This window comes from Hyla sarda, chromosome 8, assembly GCF_029499605.1.
Source record: "Hyla sarda isolate aHylSar1 chromosome 8, aHylSar1.hap1, whole genome shotgun sequence".
In the NCBI taxonomy this organism is placed as follows: domain Eukaryota; kingdom Metazoa; phylum Chordata; class Amphibia; order Anura; family Hylidae; genus Hyla; species Hyla sarda.
Window position 1 is genome coordinate 10,329,843 of NC_079196.1, and position 21,637 is coordinate 10,351,479.

The 21,637-nt window shown below is 50.0% G+C and overlaps 1 protein-coding gene across 1 annotated transcript in view; it reads left to right on the plus strand.

The window, feature by feature from the left end:
* ADCY5 (adenylate cyclase 5) overlaps positions 1–21,637 on the plus strand; it is a 138,308-nt gene that overhangs the window by 75,579 nt on the left and 41,092 nt on the right. Inside the window, exons 10-12 of the mRNA XM_056536606.1 lie at positions 1,796–1,937; positions 4,305–4,445; positions 20,972–20,994. Of these exons, the coding sequence (XP_056392581.1) occupies positions 1,796–1,937; positions 4,305–4,445; positions 20,972–20,994 (306 nt within the window). The remainder of the gene's footprint in view (positions 1–1,795; positions 1,938–4,304; positions 4,446–20,971; positions 20,995–21,637) is intronic.

Sequence of the window (21,637 nt, forward strand, 5' to 3'; positions counted from 1 at the left end):
CTAATCTCCTATCACATACAATGTATCACTCCCATCATCCCTGACCCCAGGAGCTCACAATCTAATCTCCTATCATACAATGTATCACTCCCATCATCCCTGACCCCAGGAGCTCACAATCTAATCTATCACATACAATGTATCACTCCCATCATCCCTGACCCCAGGAGCTCACAATCTAATCTCCTATCATACAATGTATCACTCCCATCATCCCTGACCCCAGGAGCTCACAATCTAATCTCCTATCATACAATGTATCACTCCCATCATCCCTGACCCCAGGAGCTCACAATCTAATCTCCTATCACATACAATGTATCACTCCCATCATCCCTGACCCCAGGAGCTCACAATCTAATCTCCTATCACATACAATGTATCACTCCCATCATCCCTGACCCTAGGAGCTCACAATCTAATCTCCTATCATACAATGTATCACTCCCATCATCCCTGACCCCAGGAGCTCACAATCTAATCTCCTATCATACAATGTATCACTCCCATCATCCCTTCCCCGATGTCTCTATTTGGCGCGGTTTTTCCGGGTGTACCAGTGACGGAGCGCTGACCTCTTGACCCTGTTTAACCCTTGCTCCGCTCATCACCGCCGCCCACCACTTATTATTGACGTGAACGTTCGATCTGCGCCCGTCTGAGTGATAGGAGGCGACAGGCGGCATCAAAGGGCAGCGCGGGGTCACAGCCGGGGGAGATCAGCGTCACAATATTCCAGCGCCGCCGCTTCCTTCATTTACATTTTAATTGCCCCGAAATATAATATTTCAATCAAAACAGGATTATGGACAATTTATAACGCTGATCTGACGGAAACCGCGAGACGCCCGGAATAAATGCGACAATTAATGTGCAAATACGATGCAAATGATTGAGATGAGGTCGGTGCCCCTGGTAGAATCTGCTGGGCAGTCCTATGTAAATGAAGCTTCATCACTGTATATTTGAAGGTTCTGACACTTTCTAATAACCTTTGCCTTTCGTTCTACTGTTGTGAGATCTCTGCTTGCTGTCAGTGAACGCGAACTATTAACTTTACACCCAGAGGCTGAATACCCATCTCGAGCTATAGCCCTGCTCGCACTGCTGTCATTGATCCAACCAGTGGCTCTCTAGCTGTTGAAACACTACAACTCCCAGCATGTCCTGACCTCAGAGCATGATGGGAGTTGTAGTTTTTACAACAGCTGTAGAGCCATGGGTTCAAGATCACTGGTTTTGTTACCACTTTATCTGGTCCTTACCATCCTCTAAGAAGTAAACAGGTGCAATATCTCTGCTTGCTGTCAGTGAATGGTAACATGTGGACGCATCCATAGCGAACGTGTCTCACAGGTGAGAGTCGTTACAGTTGTATCCAGATTGATACATTTCACCTGCACTGATACATTGTAACAAAGAGAAAGAGATTTGCGCTGTTTCTGTGTTTAGAACAAATTATTTTCCAACTAGAGTGCCTCCAGCTGTTGCAAAACTACAACTCCCAGCATGCCCTGACAGCCTGTGGCTGTCAGGGCATGCTGGGAGTTGTAGTTTTGCAATACCTGGAGGCACACTGGTTTAAAGGATTGCCTAGACTGGGATATAATTGTAGCAAAACCTCAGCTGTGACAAGGACATGATCCCAGACACCATCCGTTATTGGATCCGTTTTTTTTTCCTTTTCAACCATATAGAACGTACACGTTGAACGGGAACAAAAATGCAGTGTGAACGCCGCCTAAGTTTTGACAGTATTTTTATCGCCGTTTTTTTTTCCGCTTTTTTCTTTCAGCCGTATTCACATCACGAAGGCGACTCTGAATTACTTGAACGGAGATTACGAAGTGGAGCCCGGGGCCGGCGGAGAGCGCAACCCGTATCTGAAGAAGCACAATATTGAGACCTTCCTCATCGTCCGCTGCAGCCAGAAGAGGGTGAGAAGCCGCGGCACAGGGGGAGGGAAAGCTGGGTGACAGCCAATATGGCCGCCTTTACTAACCACACTTTCTTGGAGCCCTGAAAGGCTGTATTGGCAGCCAGATCCTGTAACAGCCGCCATAGTGACGGTCATGGATAGATTCAAGGAGGATTGTTTGGAGAGAAGAGACGTCTTTATAATGTGAGGAATGATGGTTGCAGCGCGGTGCGGTCTCGCGCGCCTTATCGCGTAGCTGAGATGTCCGTGTCCTCACGTCACCTCCATCGCTGACACTAAACACTCATCTGTCATCTTCTCGCTCGACTCTTCCCTGAAAAGGAATTTTTTGGGCTTCATCTCTTGGAACCAGAGAAAATTTTAAGTACTGAACTCTCCCGGTTCTCCAGGCTGCAGTCACATCCAAAGCTGCCCTCAAAACATCAAAATAATAAGTGCAGCTCTGGAGGTGACTGGAGGATAAGACATGATGTAGCAGCGGAATAGTGAGTGCAGCTCTGGAGGTGACTGGAGGATAAGTCATGATGTAGCAGCAGAATAGTGAGTGCAGCTCTGGAGGTGACTGGAAGATAAGACATGATGTAGCAGCAGAATAGTGAGTGCAGCTCTGGAGGTGACTTGAGGATAAGACATGATGTAGCAGCAGAATAGTGAGTGCAGCTCTGGAGGTGACTGGAGGATAAGACATGATGTAGCAGCAGAATAGTGAGTGCAGCTCTGGAGGTGACTGGAGGATAAGACATGATGTAGCAGCAGAATAGTGAGTGCAGCTCTGGAGGTGACTTGAGGATAAGACATGATGTAACAGCAGAATAGTGAGTGCAGCTTTGGAGGTGACTGGAGTATAAGAGATGATGTAACAGCAGAATAGTGAGTGCAGCTCTGGAGGTGACTGGAGGATAAGTCATGATGTAGCAGCAGAATAGTGAGTGCAGCTCTGGAGGTGACTGGAGGATGTGGATAGTCCCTGTGCCCTCACGTTTGGCGCTGATGTTGGATCCTTCTCTCTGGAGATGATAAATTTATTAAGGAATTTTTGGGGATTTTCTATTTTTGCTTTAACCTAATAGTGCCCGACATGTGGCCCTGCAGATGTTGTAGACTACCACTCCCAGCATGCTCTTCTCAGACAGTTGTTGTAGAGCGCGGCCCCTGCTGACCTGGGTCCCGGGTTTTGTTTTTTCATAATTTTTCACCTAGGGCCACATCCGTGCGCTGGAACGTTCCCATGTGGAGATGATTCGGCCGCCTTATCCGGATAATCCCCCTCTCTCCCCCAATCGTCGGGGCCCCTAATCCTCTGTTTTTGGAAACACCTCGATTTATTTTATTCACTGGAAATAATGAAAGATAAACATCAGATGATTCCATTATAGGATCCGAGTCCTCAGGATTATTAGTTTATAGAGCAGGCGCCCGAGCCAAGAAAAACATGGTCCTCCCAGGCTCCACCACCCGGGGGCGCAGCCCCTGACGGGCACTAGATATGGCCCAGAGAGTAACCTGAATCACACCCCGGGGGGGGGGAACAGACCCGGACGGGCACTAGATATGGCCCAGAGGGTAACCCGAATCACACCTGGGGGAGGGGGGCAGACCCTGACGGGCTCTCGGGCACTAGATATGGCCCAGAGGGTAACCTGAATCACACCTGGGGGAGGGGGGCAGACCCTGACGGGCACTAGATATGGCCCAGAGGGTAACCCGAATCACACCCGGGGGGCAGACCCTGAAAGGCACTAGATATGGCCCAGAGGGTAACCTTAATCACACCTGGGGGTGGGGGGGAGGACAGACCCTGGCGGGCACTAGATATGGCCCAGAGGGTAACCCGAATCACACCCGGGGGGCAGACCCTGAAAGGCACTAGATATGGCCCAGAGGGTAACCTTAATCACACCTGGGGGGGGAGGACAGACCCTGATGGGCACTAGATATGGCCCAGAGGGTAACCCGAATCACACCCGGGGGGGGACAGACCCTGACGGGCACTAGATATGGCCCAGAGGGTGACCCGAATCACACCTGGGGGGGGGGGGGGGACAGACCCTGACGGGCACTAGATATGGCCCAGAGGGTAACCCGAATCACACCCGGGGGGCAGGCCCTGACGGGCTCTCGGGCACTAGATATGTCCCAGAGGGTAACCTGAATCACACCTGGGGGGGGGGGGGACAGACCCTGACGGGCACTAGATATGGCCCAGAGGGTGACCCGAATCACAGGGCTCTGGACGGGGGCGACACTGTGCGGGGGCAGAGGCTACTGTGCCTTATTTACGGGAAATGTCATGAAATCAATGTGCGGCTGCCGGGAGTCACTGCGGGGGATGTGCGGAAAATCAATGTCTGTCTCTTTAATACAGAAAGAAGAAAAGGCGATGATCGCGAAGATGAACCGTCAGAGGGCGAACTCCCTGGGGCACAACACCGCCCCCTGGGGGATGGAGCGCAACTTCTACAACCACCTGGGGAACAACCAAGTATCTAAGGAGATGAAGAGGATGGTACGTGGGATATCAGCGTATCACCTCCATCACCATCACTAACCTCTATGACCTCCATCACCATCACTAACCTCCATCACCTCCATCACCATCACTAACCTCCATCACCTCCATCACCATCACTAACCTCTATCACCTCCATCACCATCACTAACTTCTATGACCTCCATCACCATCACTAACCTCTATCACCTCCATCACCATCATTGACCTCTATCACCTCCATCACCATCACTAACCTCCATCACCATCACTAACCTCTATGACCTCCATCACCATCACTAACCTCTATGACCTCCATCACCATCACTAACCTCTATCACCTCCATCACCATCACTAACCTCTATGACCTCCATCACCATCACTAACCTCTATCACTTCCATCACCATCACTAACCTCTATCACTTCCATCACCATCACTAACCTCTATCACCTCCATCACCATCACTAACCTCTATCACCTCCATCACCATCACTAATCTCTATCACCTCCATCACCATCACTAACCTCTATGACCACCATCACCATCACTAACCTCTATCACCTCCATCACCATCACTAACCTCTATCACCTCCATCACCATCATTGACCTCTATCACCTCCATCACCATCACTAACCTCTATCACCTCCATCACTAACCTCTATCACCTCCATCACCATCATTGACCTCTATCACCTCCATCACCATCACTAACCTCTATCATCACCATCACTAACCTCTATCACCTCCATCACCATCACTAATCTCTATCACCTCCATCACCATCACTAACCTCTATGACCACCATCACCATCACTAACCTCTATCACCTCCATCACCATCACTAACCTCTATGACCACCATCACCATCACTAACCTCTATGACCACCATCACCATCACTAACCTCTATCACCTCCATCACTAACCTCTATCACCTCCATCACCATCACTATTTTCTATGACCTCCATCACTAACCTCCATTACAACCATTATTATCATTAACCTCTATCACCTACATCAGTCCATATCTCCCTTTCTTCCTGTCTCCATCTCTCAGCCTCTATCCTGTCTCCATCTCTCAGCCTCTATCCTGTCTCCATCTCTCAGCCTCTATCCTGTCTCCATCATCCTGCCTCTATTCTGTCTCCATCATCCTGCCTCTATCCTGTCTCCATCATCCTGCCTCTATCTTGTCTCTATCCTGTCTCCATCATCCTGCCTCTATCTTGTCTCCATCTCTCAGCCTCTATCCTGTCTCCATCTCTCAGCCTCTATCCTGTCTCCATCTCTCAGTCTCTATCCTGTCTCCATCTCTCAGTCTCTATCCTGTCTCCATCTCTCAGCCTCTATCCTGTCTCCATCTCTCAGCCTCTATCCTGTCTCCATCTCTCAGTCTCTATCCTGTCTCCATCTCTCAGCCTCTATCCTGTCTCCATCTCTCAGCCTCTATCCTGTCTCCATCTTTCAGTCTCTATCCTGTCTCCATCTTTCAGTCTCTATCCTGTCTCCATCTTTCAGTCTCTATCCTGTCTCCATCATCCTGCCTCTATCTTGTCTCCATCTCTCAGCCTCTATCCTGTCTCCATCTCTCAGCCTCTATCCTGTCTCCATCTCTCAGCCTCTATCCTGTCTCCATCTCTCAGTCTCTATCCTGTCTCCATCTCTCAGTCTCTATCCTGTCTCCATCATCCTGCCTCTATCCTGTCTCCATCTCTCAGCCTCTATCCTGTCTCCATCTCTCAGCCTCTATCCTGTCTCCATCTCTCAGTCTCTATCCTGTCTCCATCTCTCAGTCTCTATCCTGTCTCCATCATCCTGCCTCTATCCTGTCTCCATCTCTCAGTCTCTATCCCTTCTCCATCTCTCAGCCTCTATCCTGTCTCCATCTCTCAGTCTCTGTCCTGTCTCCATCTCTCAGTCTCTGTCCTGTCTCCATCTCTCAGCCTCTTTTCTTCCGCCTCCGTCCTCCCCCTTCTCCTTTCCGCAGGGTGACAGGTCTTAGTCTAGTGTGAATGTTGTCCTGTCTGTTCTCGTTTTCTGGGCGGATGGATAATGTCGCAATAGCAGGTTAGAGCTGTGAGACGCAGCGGATCGGCCCGGCTGTGATATCCCATGGGGCCCTTTACTGTCGGCTCTGTGCCATACTCGGGGGGCCACAGATAGTGTTATATAGATCATAGGGCACTGTGTACATTATACAGATATTATGTAACAGATATTAGTGGGTTACAGAGCAGGATGCTGACGCTCCCTATAAGGACCCCCCCCACACACACACACACACACACACTGTGCCCCCTATAGTCACATTCATACTGTGCCCCCTCATAATCACATCCACACTGTGCCCCCTATGGTCACATCCACATTGTGCCCCCTATGGTCACATCCACACTGTGCCCACTATAGTCACATTCACACTGTGTCCCCTCATAATCACATTCACACTTTGTCCCCTCATAGTCACATTCACACTGTGTCCCCTCATAATCACATTCACACTTTGTCCCCTCATAGTCACATTCACACTGTGTCCCCTCATAGTCACATTCACACTGTGCCCCTCATAGTCACATTCACACTATAATGTCTCCGCTGTCTCGTGGACACAGCTTCACATCAAGTTTATACCGAATCTCAAGGAAAGACACGCTGGTTTGCTTAACTGATGTAATCTTTACTGAGATATAATGAACACGCGGTAAAACTGTAAAACAAACATATGAAAGACAAATATAAGCATGGCTATTCAAGTGCCTTACATTATGCATAGCTAATACATAGATAGGGTCTAACATGTGCTCACTTACTACACACTGAAAACACATTATCTATCTACAAATGCCGAGCATCTCTCTACACAGGCTAACTAACAATTCCGTACTCACAGGCTTTGGTATTTATCAGATTTGCAGTCTGTATTAGCTTTAAGAAGTCCTGTGGATCTGGTCACTGTGGTGGCTGGAGCTGGAATGAATGAGACGTGTCGGGGCTAGCCCTAGGCTTTAGAGAGAAGGCCCGCCTCTAGGCTTCAAGAAAATGGAGGGTCTTAAAGGAACAGACCCTGCTGAGTGCCAAGCATGTAAAATACATTGCGAAGGCAGCACACACACTGTGCACCCTCATAGTCACATTCACACTGTGTCCCCTCATAGTCACATTCACACTGTGTCCCCTCATAATCACATCCACACTGTGCCCCCTAGAGTCACATTCACACTATGCCCCCTAGAGTCACATTCACACTATGCCCCCTATAGTCACATTCACACTGTGCCCCCTATAGTCACATTCACACTGTGCCCCCTATAGTCACATTCACACTGTGCCCCCTATAGTCACATTCACACTGTGCCCCCTATAGTCACATTCACACTGTGCCCCCTATAGTCACATTCACACTATGCCCCCTATAGTCACATTCACACTATGCCCCCTATAGTCACATTCACACGGTGCCCCCTATAGTCACATTCACACTGTGCCCCCTATAGTCACATTCACACTGTGCCCCCTATAGTCACATTCACACTGTGCCCCCTATAGTCACATTCACACTGTGCCCCCTATAGTCACATTCACACTGTACCCCCTATAGTCACATTCACACTGTGCCCCCTATAGTCACATTCACACTGTGCCCCCTATAGTCACATTCACACTGTGCCCCCTATAGTCACATTCACACTGTGCCCCCTATAGTCACATTCACACTGTGCCCCCTATAGTCACATTCACACTGTGCCCCCTATAGTCACATTCACACTGTGTCCCCTCATAGTCACATTCACACTGTGTCCCCTCATAATCACATCCACACTGTGCCCCCTCATAGTCACATTCACACTGTGCCCCTATAGTCACATTCACACTGTGCCCCTTCAGTCACATTCACACTGTGCCCCCTAGAGTCACATTCACACTATGCCCCCTATAGTCACATTCACACTATGCCCCCTATAGTCACATTCACACTGTGCCCCCTATAGTCACATTCACACTGTGCCCCCTATAGTCACATTCACATTGTGCCCCCTATAGTCACATTCACACTGTGCCCCCTATAGTCACATTCACACTGTGCCCCTTCAGTCACATTCACACTGTGCCCCCTATAGTCACATTCACACTATGCCCCCTATAGTCACATTCACACTATGCCCCCTATAGTCACATTCACACGGTGCCCCCTATAGTCACATTCACACTGTGCCCCCTATAGTCACATTCACACTGTGCCCCCTATAGTCACATTCACACTGTGCCCCCTATAGTCACATTCACACTGTGCCCCCTATAGTCACATTCACACTGTACCCCCTATAGTCACATTCACACTGTGCCCCCTATAGTCACATTCACACTGTGCCCCCTATAGTCACATTCACACTGTGCCCCCTATAGTCACATTCACACTGTGCCCCCTATAGTCACATTCACACTGTGCCCCCTATAGTCACATTCACACTGTGCCCCCTATAGTCACATTCACACTGTGCCCCCTATAGTCACATTCACACTGTGCCCCCTATAGTCACATTCACACTGTGCCCCCTATAGTCACATTCACACTGTGCCCCCTATAGTCAAATTCACACTGTGCCCCCTATAGTCACATTCACACTGTGCCCCCTATAGTCACATTCACACTGTGCCCCCTATAGTCACATTCACACTGTGCCCCCTCATAGTCACATTCACACTGTGTCCCTATAGTCACATTTACATTGTGCCCCCTCATAGTCACATTCACACTGTGCCCCCTCATAGTCACATTCACACTGTGCCCCCTATGGTCACATTCACATTGTGCCCCCCTCATAGTCACATTCACACTGTGCCCCTATAGTCACACTCACACTGTGCCCCCCTCATAGTCACATTCACACTGTGCCCCCTATAGTCACATTCACACTGTGCCCCCTATAGTCACATTCACACTGTGCCCCCTATAGTCACATTCACACTGTGCCCCCTCATAGTCACATTCACACTGTGTCCCTATAGTCACATTTACATTGTGCCCCCTCATAGTCACATTCACACTGTGCCCCCTCATAGTCACATTCACACTGTGCCCCCTATGGTCACATTCACATTGTGCCCCCCTCATAGTCACATTCACACTGTGCCCCTATAGTCACACTCACACTGTGCCCCCCTCATAGTCACATTCACACTGTGCCCCCTATAGTCACATTCACACTGTGCCCCCTCATAGTCACATTCACACTGTGCCCCTATAGTCACATTTACACTGTGCCCCCTCATAGTCACATTCACACTGTGCCCCCTCATAGTCACATTCACACTGTGCCCCTTCATAGTCACATTCACATTGTGCCCCCCTCATAGTCACATTCACACTGTGTCCCTATAGTCACACTCACACTGTGCCCCCCTCATAGTCACATTCACACTGTGCCCCTATAGTCACACTCACACTGTGCCCCCTCATAGTCACATTCACACTGTGCCCCTTCATAGTCACATTCACACTGTTCCCCCTCATAGTCACATTCACACTGTGCCCCCTCATAGTCACATTCACACTATGCCCCCTCATAGTCACATTCACACTGTGCCCCCAATAGTCACATTCACACTATGCCCCCTATAGTCACATTCACACTGTGCCCCCTATAGTCACATTCACACTGTGCCCCGTATAGTCACATTCACACTGTGCCCCCTATAGTCACATTCACACTGTGCCCCCTATAGTCACATTCACACTGTGCCCCCTATAGTCACATTCACGCTGTGCCCCCTATAGTCACATTCACGCTGTGCCCCCTATAGTCACATTCACACTGTGCCCCCTCATAGTCACATTCACACTGTGCCCCCTCATAGTCACATTCACACTGTGCCCCCTCATAGTAACATACACGCTGTGCCCCCTCATAGTCACATTCACACTGTGCCCCCTCATAGTCACATTTACACTGTGCCCCCTCATAGTCACATTCACACTGTGCCCCCTATAGTCACATTCATACTGTGCCCCCTCATAGTCACATTCACACTGTGCCCCCTCATAGTCACATTCACACTGTGCCCCCTCATAGTCACATTCACACTGTGCCCCCTCATAGTCACATTCACACTGTGCCCCCTCATAGTCACATTCACACTGTGCCCCCTCATAGTCACATTCACACTGTACCCCCTCATAGTCACATTCACACTGTGCCCCCTCATATCCACATTCACGCTGTGCCCCCTATAGTCACATTCACACTGTGCCCCCTCATAGTCACATTCACACTGTGCCCCCTCATAGTCACATTCACACTGTGCCTCCTATAGTCACATTCACACTGTGCCTCCTATAGTCACATTCACACTGTGCCCCCTCATAGTCACATTCACACTGTGCCCCCTCATAGTCACATTCACACTGTGCCCCCTCATAGTCACATTCACACTGTGCCCCCTATAGTCACATTCACACTGTGCCCCCTATAGTCACATTCACACTGTGCCCCCTCATAGTCACATTCACATTGTGCCCCCTCATAGTCACATTCACACTGTGGCCCCTCATAGTCACATTCACACTGTGCCCCCTCATAGTCACATTCACACTGTGCCCCCTCATAGTCACGTTCACACTGTGCCCCCTCATAGTCACATTCACACTGTGCCCCCTCATAGTCACATTCACACTGTGCCCCCTCATAGTCACATTCACACTGTGCCCCCTCATAGTCACATTCACACTGTACCCCCTCATAATCACATTCACACTGTGCCCCCTCATATCCACATTCACGCTGTGCCCCCTATAGTCACATTCACACTGTGCCCCCTCATAGTCACATTCACACTGTGCCCCCTATAGTCACATTCACACTGTGCCTCCTATAGTCACATTCACACTGTGCCTCCTATAGTCACATTCACACTGTGCCTCCTATAGTCACATTCACACTGTGCCTCCTATAGTCACATTCACACTGTGCCCCCTCATAGTCACATTCACACTGTGCCCCCTCATAGTCACATTCACACTGTGCCCCCTCATAGTCACATTCACACTGTGCCCCCTCATAGTCACATTCACACTGTGCCCCCTCATAGTCACATTCACACTGTGCCCCCTCATAGTCACATTCACACTGTGCCCCCTCATAGTCACATTCACACTGTGCCCCCTCATAGTCACATTCACACTGTGCCCCCTCATAGTCACATTTACACTGTGCCCCCTCATAGTCACATTCACACTGTGCCCCCTCATAGTCACATTCACACTGTGGCCCCTCATATTCGCATTCACACTGTGCCCCCTCATATCCACATTCACAGTCACATTCACACTGTGCCCCCTCATAGTCACATTCACACTGTGCCCCCTCATAGTCACATTCACACTGTGCCCCCTCATAGTCACATTCACACTGTGCCCCCTCATAGTCACATTCACACTGTGCCCCCTCATAGTCACATTCACACTGTGCCCCCTCATAGTCACATTCACACTGTGCCCCCTATAGTCACATTCACACTGTGCCCCCTCATAGTCACATTCACACTGTGCCCCCTATAGTCACATTCACACTGTGCCCCCTCATAGTCACATTCACACTGTGCCTCCTATAGTCACATTCACACTGTGCCTCCTATAGTCACATTCACACTGTGCCCCCTCATAGTCACATTCACACTGTGCCCCCTCATAGTCACATTCACACTGTGCCCCCTCATAGTCACATTCACACTGTGCCCCCTATAGTCACATTCACACTGTGCCCCCTATAGTCACATTCACACTGTGCCCCCTCATAGTCACATTCACATTGTGCCCCCTCATAGTCACATTCACACTGTGGCCCCTCATAGTCACATTCACACTGTGCCCCCTCATAGTCACATTCACACTGTGCCCCCTCATAGTCACATTCACACTGTGCCCCCTCATAGTCACATTCACACTGTGCCCCCTCATAGTCACATTCACACTGTGCCCCCTCATAGTCACATTCACACTGTGCCCCCTCATAGTCACATTCACACTGTACCCCCTCATAGTCACATTCACACTGTGCCCCCTCAAATCCACATTCACGCTGTGCCCCCTATAGTCACATTCACACTGTGCCCCCTCATAGTCACATTCACACTGTGCCCCCTATAGTCACATTCACACTGTGCCTCCTATAGTCACATTCACACTGTGCCTCCTATAGTCACATTCACACTGTGCCTCCTATAGTCACATTCACACTGTGCCCCCTCATAGTCACATTCACACTGTGCCCCCTCATAGTCACATTCACACTGTGCCCCCTCATAGTCACATTCACACTGTGCCCCCTCATAGTCACATTCACACTGTGCCCCCTCATAGTCACATTCACACTGTGCCCCCTCATAGTCACATTCACACTGTGCCCCCTCATAGTCACATTCACACTGTGCCCCCTCATAGTCACATTCACACTGTGCCCCCTCATAGTCACATTTACACTGTGCCCCCTCATAGTCACATTCACACTGTGCCCCCTCATAGTCACATTCACACTGTGGCCCCTCATATTCGCATTCACACTGTGCCCCCTCATATCCACATTCACAGTCACATTCACACTGTGCCCCCTCATAGTCACATTCACACTGTGCCCCCTCATAGTCACATTCACACTGTGCCCCCTCATAGTCACATTCACACTGTGCCCCCTCATAGTCACATTCACACTGTGCCCCCTCATAGTCACATTCACACTGTGCCCCCTCATAGTCACATTCACACTGTGCCCCCTATAGTCACATTCACACTGTGCCCCCTCATAGTCACATTCACACTGTGCCTCCTATAGTCACATTCACACTGTGCCTCCTATAGTCACATTCACACTGTGCCCCCTCATAGTCACATTCACACTGTGCCCCCTCATAGTCACATTCACACTGTGCCCCCTATAGTCACATTCACACTGTGCCCCCTATAGTCACATTCACACTGTGCCCCCTCATAGTCACATTCACACTGTGGCCCCTCATAGTCACATTCACACTGTGCCCCCTCATAGTCACATTCACACTGTGCCCCCTCATAGTCACATTCACACTGTGCCCCCTCATAGTCACATTCACACTGTGCCCCCTCATAGTCACATTCACACTGTGCCCCCTCATAGTCACATTCACACTGTACCCCCTCATAGTCACATTCACACTGTGCCCCCTCATATCCACATTCACGCTGTGCCCCCTATAGTCACATTCACACTGTGCCCCCTCATAGTCACATTCACACTGTGCCCCCTATAGTCACATTCACACTGTGCCTCCTATAGTCACATTCACACTGTGCCTCCTATAGTCACATTCACACTGTGCCTCCTATAGTCACATTCACACTGTGCCTCCTATAGTCACATTCACACTGTGCCCCCTCATAGTCACATTCACACTGTGCCCCCTCATAGTCACATTCACACTGTGCCCCCTCATAGTCACATTCACACTATGCCCCCTCATAGTCACATTCACACTGTGCCCCCTCATAGTCACATTCACACTGTGCCCCCTCATAGTCACATTCACACTGTGCCCCCTCATAGTCACATTCACACTGTGCCCCCTCATAGTCACATTCACACTGTGCCCCCTCATAGTCACATTTACACTGTGCCCCCTCATAGTCACATTCACACTGTGCCCCCTCATAGTCACATTCACACTGTGGCCCCTCATATTCGCATTCACACTGTGCCCCCTCATATCCACATTCACAGTCACATTCACACTGTGCCCCCTCATAGTCACATTCACACTGTGCCCCCTCATAGTCACATTCACACTGTGCCCCCTCATAGTCACATTCACACTGTGCCCCCTCATAGTCACATTCACACTGTGCCCCCTTATAGTCACATTCACACTGTGCCCCCTCATAGTCACATTCACACTGTGCCCCCTCATAGTCACATTCACACTGTGCCCCCTCATAGTCACATTCACACTGTGCCCCCTATAGTCACATTCACACTGTGCCCCCTCATAGTCACATTCACACTGTGCCTCCTATAGTCACATTCACACTGTGCCCCCTCATAGTCACATTCACACTGTGCCCCCTCATAGTCACATTCACACTGTGCCCCCTCATAGTCACATTCACACTGTGCCCCCTCATAGTCACATTCACACTGTGCCCCCTCATAGTCACATTCACACTGTGCCCCCTCATAGTCACATTCACACTGTGCCCCCTCATAGTCACATTCACACTGTGTCCCCTCATAGTCACATTTACACTGTGCCCCCTATAGTCACATTCACACTGTGCCCCCTCATAGTCACATTCACACTGTGCCTCCTATGGTCACATTCACAATGTGCCCCCTCATAGTCACATTCACACTGTGCCCCCTCATAGTCACATTCACACTGTGCCCCCTCATAGTCACATTCACACTGTGCCCCCTATAGTCACATTCACACTGTGCCCCCTCATAGTCACATTCACACTGTGCCCCCTCATAGTCACATTCACACTGTGCCCCCTCATAGTCACATTCACACTGTGCCCCCTCATAGTCACATTCACACTGTGCCCCCTCATAGTCACATTCACACTGTGCCCCCTCATAGTCACATTCACACTGTGCCCCCTCATAGTCACATTCACACTGTGCCCCCTCATAGTCACATTCACACTGTGCCCCCTCATAGTCACATTCACACTGTGTCCCCTCATAGTCGCATTCACACTGTGCCCCCTCATATCCACATTCACACTGTGTCCCCTCATAGTCACATTCACACTGTGTCCCCTCATAGTCGCATTCACACTGTGCCCCCTCATATCCACATTCACACTGTGTCCCCTCATAGTCACATTCACACTGTGCCCCCTCATAGTCACATTCACACTGTGCCCCCTCATAGTCACATTCACACTGTGCCCCCTCATAGTCACATTCACACTGTGCCCCCTATAGTCACATTCACACTGTGCCCCCTCATAGTCACATTCACACTGTGCCCCCTATAGTCACATTCACACTGTGCCCCCTCATAGTCACATTCACACTGTCCCCCCTCATAGTCACATTCACACTGTGCCCCCTCATAGTCACATTCACACTGTGCCCCCTTATAGTCACATTCACACTGTGCCCCCTATAGTCACATTCACACTGTGCCCCCTCATAGTCACATTCACACTGTTCCTCCTATAGTCACATTCACACTGTGCCCCCTCATAGTCACATTCACACTGTGCCCCTCATAGTCACATTCACACTGTGCCCCTCATAGTCACATTCACACTGTGTCCCCTCATAGTCGCATTCACACTGTGCCCCCTCATATCCACATTCACACTGTGTCCCCTCATAGTCACATTCACACTGTGCCCCCTCATAGTCACATTCACACTGTGCCCCCTCATAGTCACATTCACACTGTGGCCCCTCATAGTCACATTCACACTGTGCCCCCTCATAGTCACATTCACACTGTGCCCCCTCATAGTCACATTCACACTGTGCCCCCTCATAGTCACATTCACACTGTGCCCCCTCATAGTCACATTCACACTGTGCCCCCTCATAGTCACATTCACACTGTGCCCCCTCATAGTCACATTCACACTGTACCCCCTCATAGTCACATTCACACTGTGCCCCCTCAAATCCACATTCACGCTGTGCCCCCTATAGTCACATTCACACTGTGCCCCCTCATAGTCACATTCACACTGTGCCCCCTATAGTCACATTCACACTGTGCCTCCTATAGTCACATTCACACTGTGCCTCCTATAGTCACATTCACACTGTGCCTCCTATAGTCACATTCACACTGTGCCCCCTCATAGTCACATTCACACTGTGCCCCCTCATAGTCACATTCACACTGTGCCCCCTCATAGTCACATTCACACTGTGCCCCCTCATAGTCACATTCACACTGTGCCCCCTCATAGTCACATTCACACTGTGCCCCCTCATAGTCACATTCACACTGTGCCCCCTCATAGTCACATTCACACTGTGCCCCCTCATAGTCACATTCACACTGTGCCCCCTCATAGTCACATTTACACTGTGCCCCCTCATAGTCACATTCACACTGTGCCCCCTCATAGTCACATTCACACTGTGGCCCCTCATATTCGCATTCACACTGTGCCCCCTCATATCCACATTCACAGTCACATTCACACTGTGCCCCCTCATAGTCACATTCACACTGTGCCCCCTCATAGTCACATTCACACTGTGCCCCCTCATAGTCACATTCACACTGTGCCCCCTCATAGTCACATTCACACTGTGCCCCCTCATAGTCACATTCACACTGTGCCCCCTCATAGTCACATTCACACTGTGCCCCCTATAGTCACATTCACACTGTGCCCCCTCATAGTCACATTCACACTGTGCCTCCTATAGTCACATTCACACTGTGCCTCCTATAGTCACATTCACACTGTGCCCCCTCATAGTCACATTCACACTGTGCCCCCTCATAGTCACATTCACACTGTGCCCCCTATAGTCACATTCACACTGTGCCCCCTATAGTCACATTCACACTGTGCCCCCTCATAGTCACATTCACACTGTGGCCCCTCATAGTCACATTCACACTGTGCCCCCTCATAGTCACATTCACACTGTGCCCCCTCATAGTCACATTCACACTGTGCCCCCTCATAGTCACATTCACACTGTGCCCCCTCATAGTCACATTCACACTGTGCCCCCTCATAGTCACATTCACACTGTACCCCCTCATAGTCACATTCACACTGTGCCCCCTCATATCCACATTCACGCTGTGCCCCCTATAGTCACATTCACACTGTGCCCCCTCATAGTCACATTCACACTGTGCCCCCTATAGTCACATTCACACTGTGCCTCCTATAGTCACATTCACACTGTGCCTCCTATAGTCACATTCACACTGTGCCTCCTATAGTCACATTCACACTGTGCCTCCTATAGTCACATTCACACTGTGCCCCCTCATAGTCACATTCACACTGTGCCCCCTCATAGTCACATTCACACTGTGCCCCCTCATAGTCACATTCACACTATGCCCCCTCATAGTCACATTCACACTGTGCCCCCTCATAGTCACATTCACACTGTGCCCCCTCATAGTCACATTCACACTGTGCCCCCTCATAGTCACATTCACACTGTGCCCCCTCATAGTCACATTCACACTGTGCCCCCTCATAGTCACATTTACACTGTGCCCCCTCATAGTCACATTCACACTGTGCCCCCTCATAGTCACATTCACACTGTGGCCCCTCATATTCGCATTCACACTGTGCCCCCTCATATCCACATTCACAGTCACATTCACACTGTGCCCCCTCATAGTCACATTCACACTGTGCCCCCTCATAGTCACATTCACACTGTGCCCCCTCATAGTCACATTTACACTGTGCCCCCTCATAGTCACATTCACACTGTGCCCCCTCATAGTCACATTCACACTGTGGCCCCTCATATTCGCATTCACACTGTGCCCCCTCATATCCACATTCACAGTCACATTCACACTGTGCCCCCTCATAGTCACATTCACACTGTGCCCCCTCATAGTCACATTCACACTGTGCCCCCTCATAGTCACATTCACACTGTGCCCCCTCATAGTCACATTCACACTGTGCCCCCTTATAGTCACATTCACACTGTGCCCCCTCATAGTCACATTCACACTGTGCCCCCTCATAGTCACATTCACACTGTGCCCCCTCATAGTCACATTCACACTGTGCCCCCTATAGTCACATTCACACTGTGCCCCCTCATAGTCACATTCACACTGTGCCTCCTATAGTCACATTCACACTGTGCCCCCTCATAGTCACATTCACACTGTGCCCCCTCATAGTCACATTCACACTGTGCCCCCTCATAGTCACATTCACACTGTGCCCCCTCATAGTCACATTCACACTGTGCCCCCTCATAGTCACATTCACACTGTGCCCCCTCATAGTCACATTCACACTGTGCCCCCTCATAGTCACATTCACACTGTGTCCCCTCATAGTCACATTTACACTGTGCCCCCTATAGTCACATTCACACTGTGCCCCCTCATAGTCACATTCACACTGTGCCTCCTATGGTCACATTCACAATGTGCCCCCTCATAGTCACATTCACACTGTGCCCCCTCATAGTCACATTCACACTGTGCCCCCTCATAGTCACATTCACACTGTGCCCCCTATAGTCACATTCACACTGTGCCCCCTCATAGTCACATTCACACTGTGCCCCCTCATAGTCACATTCACACTGTGCCCCCTCATAGTCACATTCACACTGTGCCCCCTCATAGTCACATTCACACTGTGCCCCCTCATAGTCACATTCACACTGTGCCCCCTCATAGTCACATTCACACTGTGCCCCCTCATAGTCACATTCACACTGTGCCCCCTCATAGTCACATTCACACTGTGCCCCCTCATAGTCACATTCACACTGTGTCCCCTCATAGTCGCATTCACACTGTGCCCCCTCATATCCACATTCACACTGTGTCCCCTCATAGTCACATTCACACTGTGTCCCCTCATAGTCGCATTCACACTGTGCCCCCTCATATCCACATTCACACTGTGTCCCCTCATAGTCACATTCACACTGTGCCCCCTCATAGTCACATTCACACTGTGCCCCCTCATAGTCACATTCACACTGTGCCCCCTCATAGTCACATTCACACTGTGCCCCCTATAGTCACATTCACACTGTGCCCCCTCATAGTCACATTCACACTGTGCCCCCTATAGTCACATTCACACTGTGCCCCCTCAGTCACATTCACACTGTCCCCCCTCATAGTCACATTCACACTGTGCCCCCTCATAGTCACATTCACACTGTGCCCCCTTATAGTCACATTCACACTGTGCCCCCTATAGTCACATTCACACTGTGCCCCCTCATAGTCACATTCACACTGTTCCTCCTATAGTCACATTCACACTGTGCCCCCTCATAGTCACATTCACACTGTGCCCCTCATAGTCACATTCACACTGTGCCCCTCATAGTCACATTCACACTGTGTCCCCTCATAGTCGCATTCACACTGTGCCCCCTCATATCCACATTCACACTGTGTCCCCTCATAGTCACATTCACACTGTGCCCCCTCATAGTCACATTCACACTGTGCCCCCTCATAGTCACATTCACACTGTGCCCCCTCATAGTCACATTCACACTGTGCCCCCTATAGTCACATTCACACTGTGCCCCCTCATAGTCACATTCACACTGTGCCCCCTATAGTCACATTCACACTGTGCCCCCTCATAGTCACATTCACACTGTCCCCCCTCATAGTCACATTCACACTGTGCCCCCTCATAGTCACATTCACACTGTGCCCCCTTATAGTCACATTCACACTGTGCCCCCTATAGTCACATTCACACTGTGCCCCCTCATAGTCACATTCACACTGTTCCTCCTATAGTCACATTCACACTGTGCCCCCTCATAGTCACATTCACACTGTGCCCCTCATAGTCACATTCACACTGTGCCCCTCATAGTCACATTCACACTGTGCCCCCTCATAGTCACATTCACACTGTGTCCCCTCATAGTCACATTCACACTGTGCCCCCTCATAGTCACATTCACACTGTGCCCCCTCATAGTCACATTCACACTGTGCCCCCTCATAGTCACATTCACACTGTGCCCCCTCATAGTCACATTCACACTGTGCCCCCTCATAGTCACATTCACACTGTGCCCCCTCATAGTCACATTCACACTGTGCCCCCTCATAGTCACATTCACACTGTGCCCCCTATAGTCACATTCACACTGTGCCCCCTATAGTCACATTCACACTGTGCCCCCTCATAGTCACATTCACACTGTGCCCCCTCATAGTCACATTCACACTGTGCCCCCTCATAGTCACATTCACACTGTGCCCCCTCATAGTCACATTCACACTGTGTCCCCTCATAGTCACATTTACACTGTGCCCCCTCATAGTCACATTCACCCTGTGCCCCCTCATAGTCACATTCACGCTGTGTCCCCTCATAGTCACATTCACACTGTGCCCCCTCATAGTCACATTCACACTGTGCCCCTATAGTCACATTCACGCTGTGCCCCCTCATAGTCACATTCACGCTGTGTCCCCTCATAGTCACATTCACACTGTGCCCCTATAGTCACATTCACGCTGTGCCCCCTCATAGTCACATTCACACTGTGTCCCCTCATAGTCACATTCACACTGTGCCCCTATAGTCACATTCACGCTGTGCCCCCTCATAGTCACATTCACACTGTGCCCCCTCATAGTCACATTCACACTGTGCCCCCTCATAGTCACATTTACACTGTGCCCCCTCATAGTCACATACACACTGTGCTGTCAGTAGGCACATGACTTCTGTTTGATCGGTGTTTTTGTGTATTTGTGACATTGTTGCTCCATGTTCTTATTTCTTATTGTTGCTTCTTTGGTTCTGATTGAAGATTTTTCTCTGTTTTTCAGGGATTTGAAGATCCAAAAGACAAGTAAGTGTCCAGAACAGGAAAGATTTGGCGCCACAACCTGCCCGTGTGCGGGGGAGGGGCTGCGGCGTCTGGTGTCCATTTCTCTGTAATCTGTAAATCCCGGTGTCTGGCAGCCGGCCCCGGATTATCACCTCCGGCCTCTTATGAGGCTTTTACAATTACTGAAGCGTTTTAACCCAATTTCTCTCAGTATCGCCAATGGCTCCGATTAGAGGGTTCCCCGAACGTCAGGTGACTTCAAAGGGGCGAAATCACTGCGCATTGAAAAGTTCTGGCATGATCTCTGCTTGCTGTCAGTGAATGGACATCCCCTGGGAGCTAAACAGCCTGGACTGATACATTTTACCTGCGCTGATACATTGTAACAGTTTATCAGCCCAGGAGAGAGATTTGTGCTACAACCTCTGGACATAAAGTAACTCAGTGCACTGGTTCATGCTGGGACTTGTAGTTCTCACTGGTGTAGTAGTTGCTGTGATTCCTCAGTGCACTGGTTCATGCTGGGACTTGTAGTTCTCACTGGTGTAGTAGTCGCTGTGATTCCTCAGTGCACTGGTTCATGCTGGGACTTGTAGTTCTCACTGGTGTAGTAGTTGCTGTGATTCCTCGTGCACTGGTTCATGCTGGGACTTGTAGTTCTCAC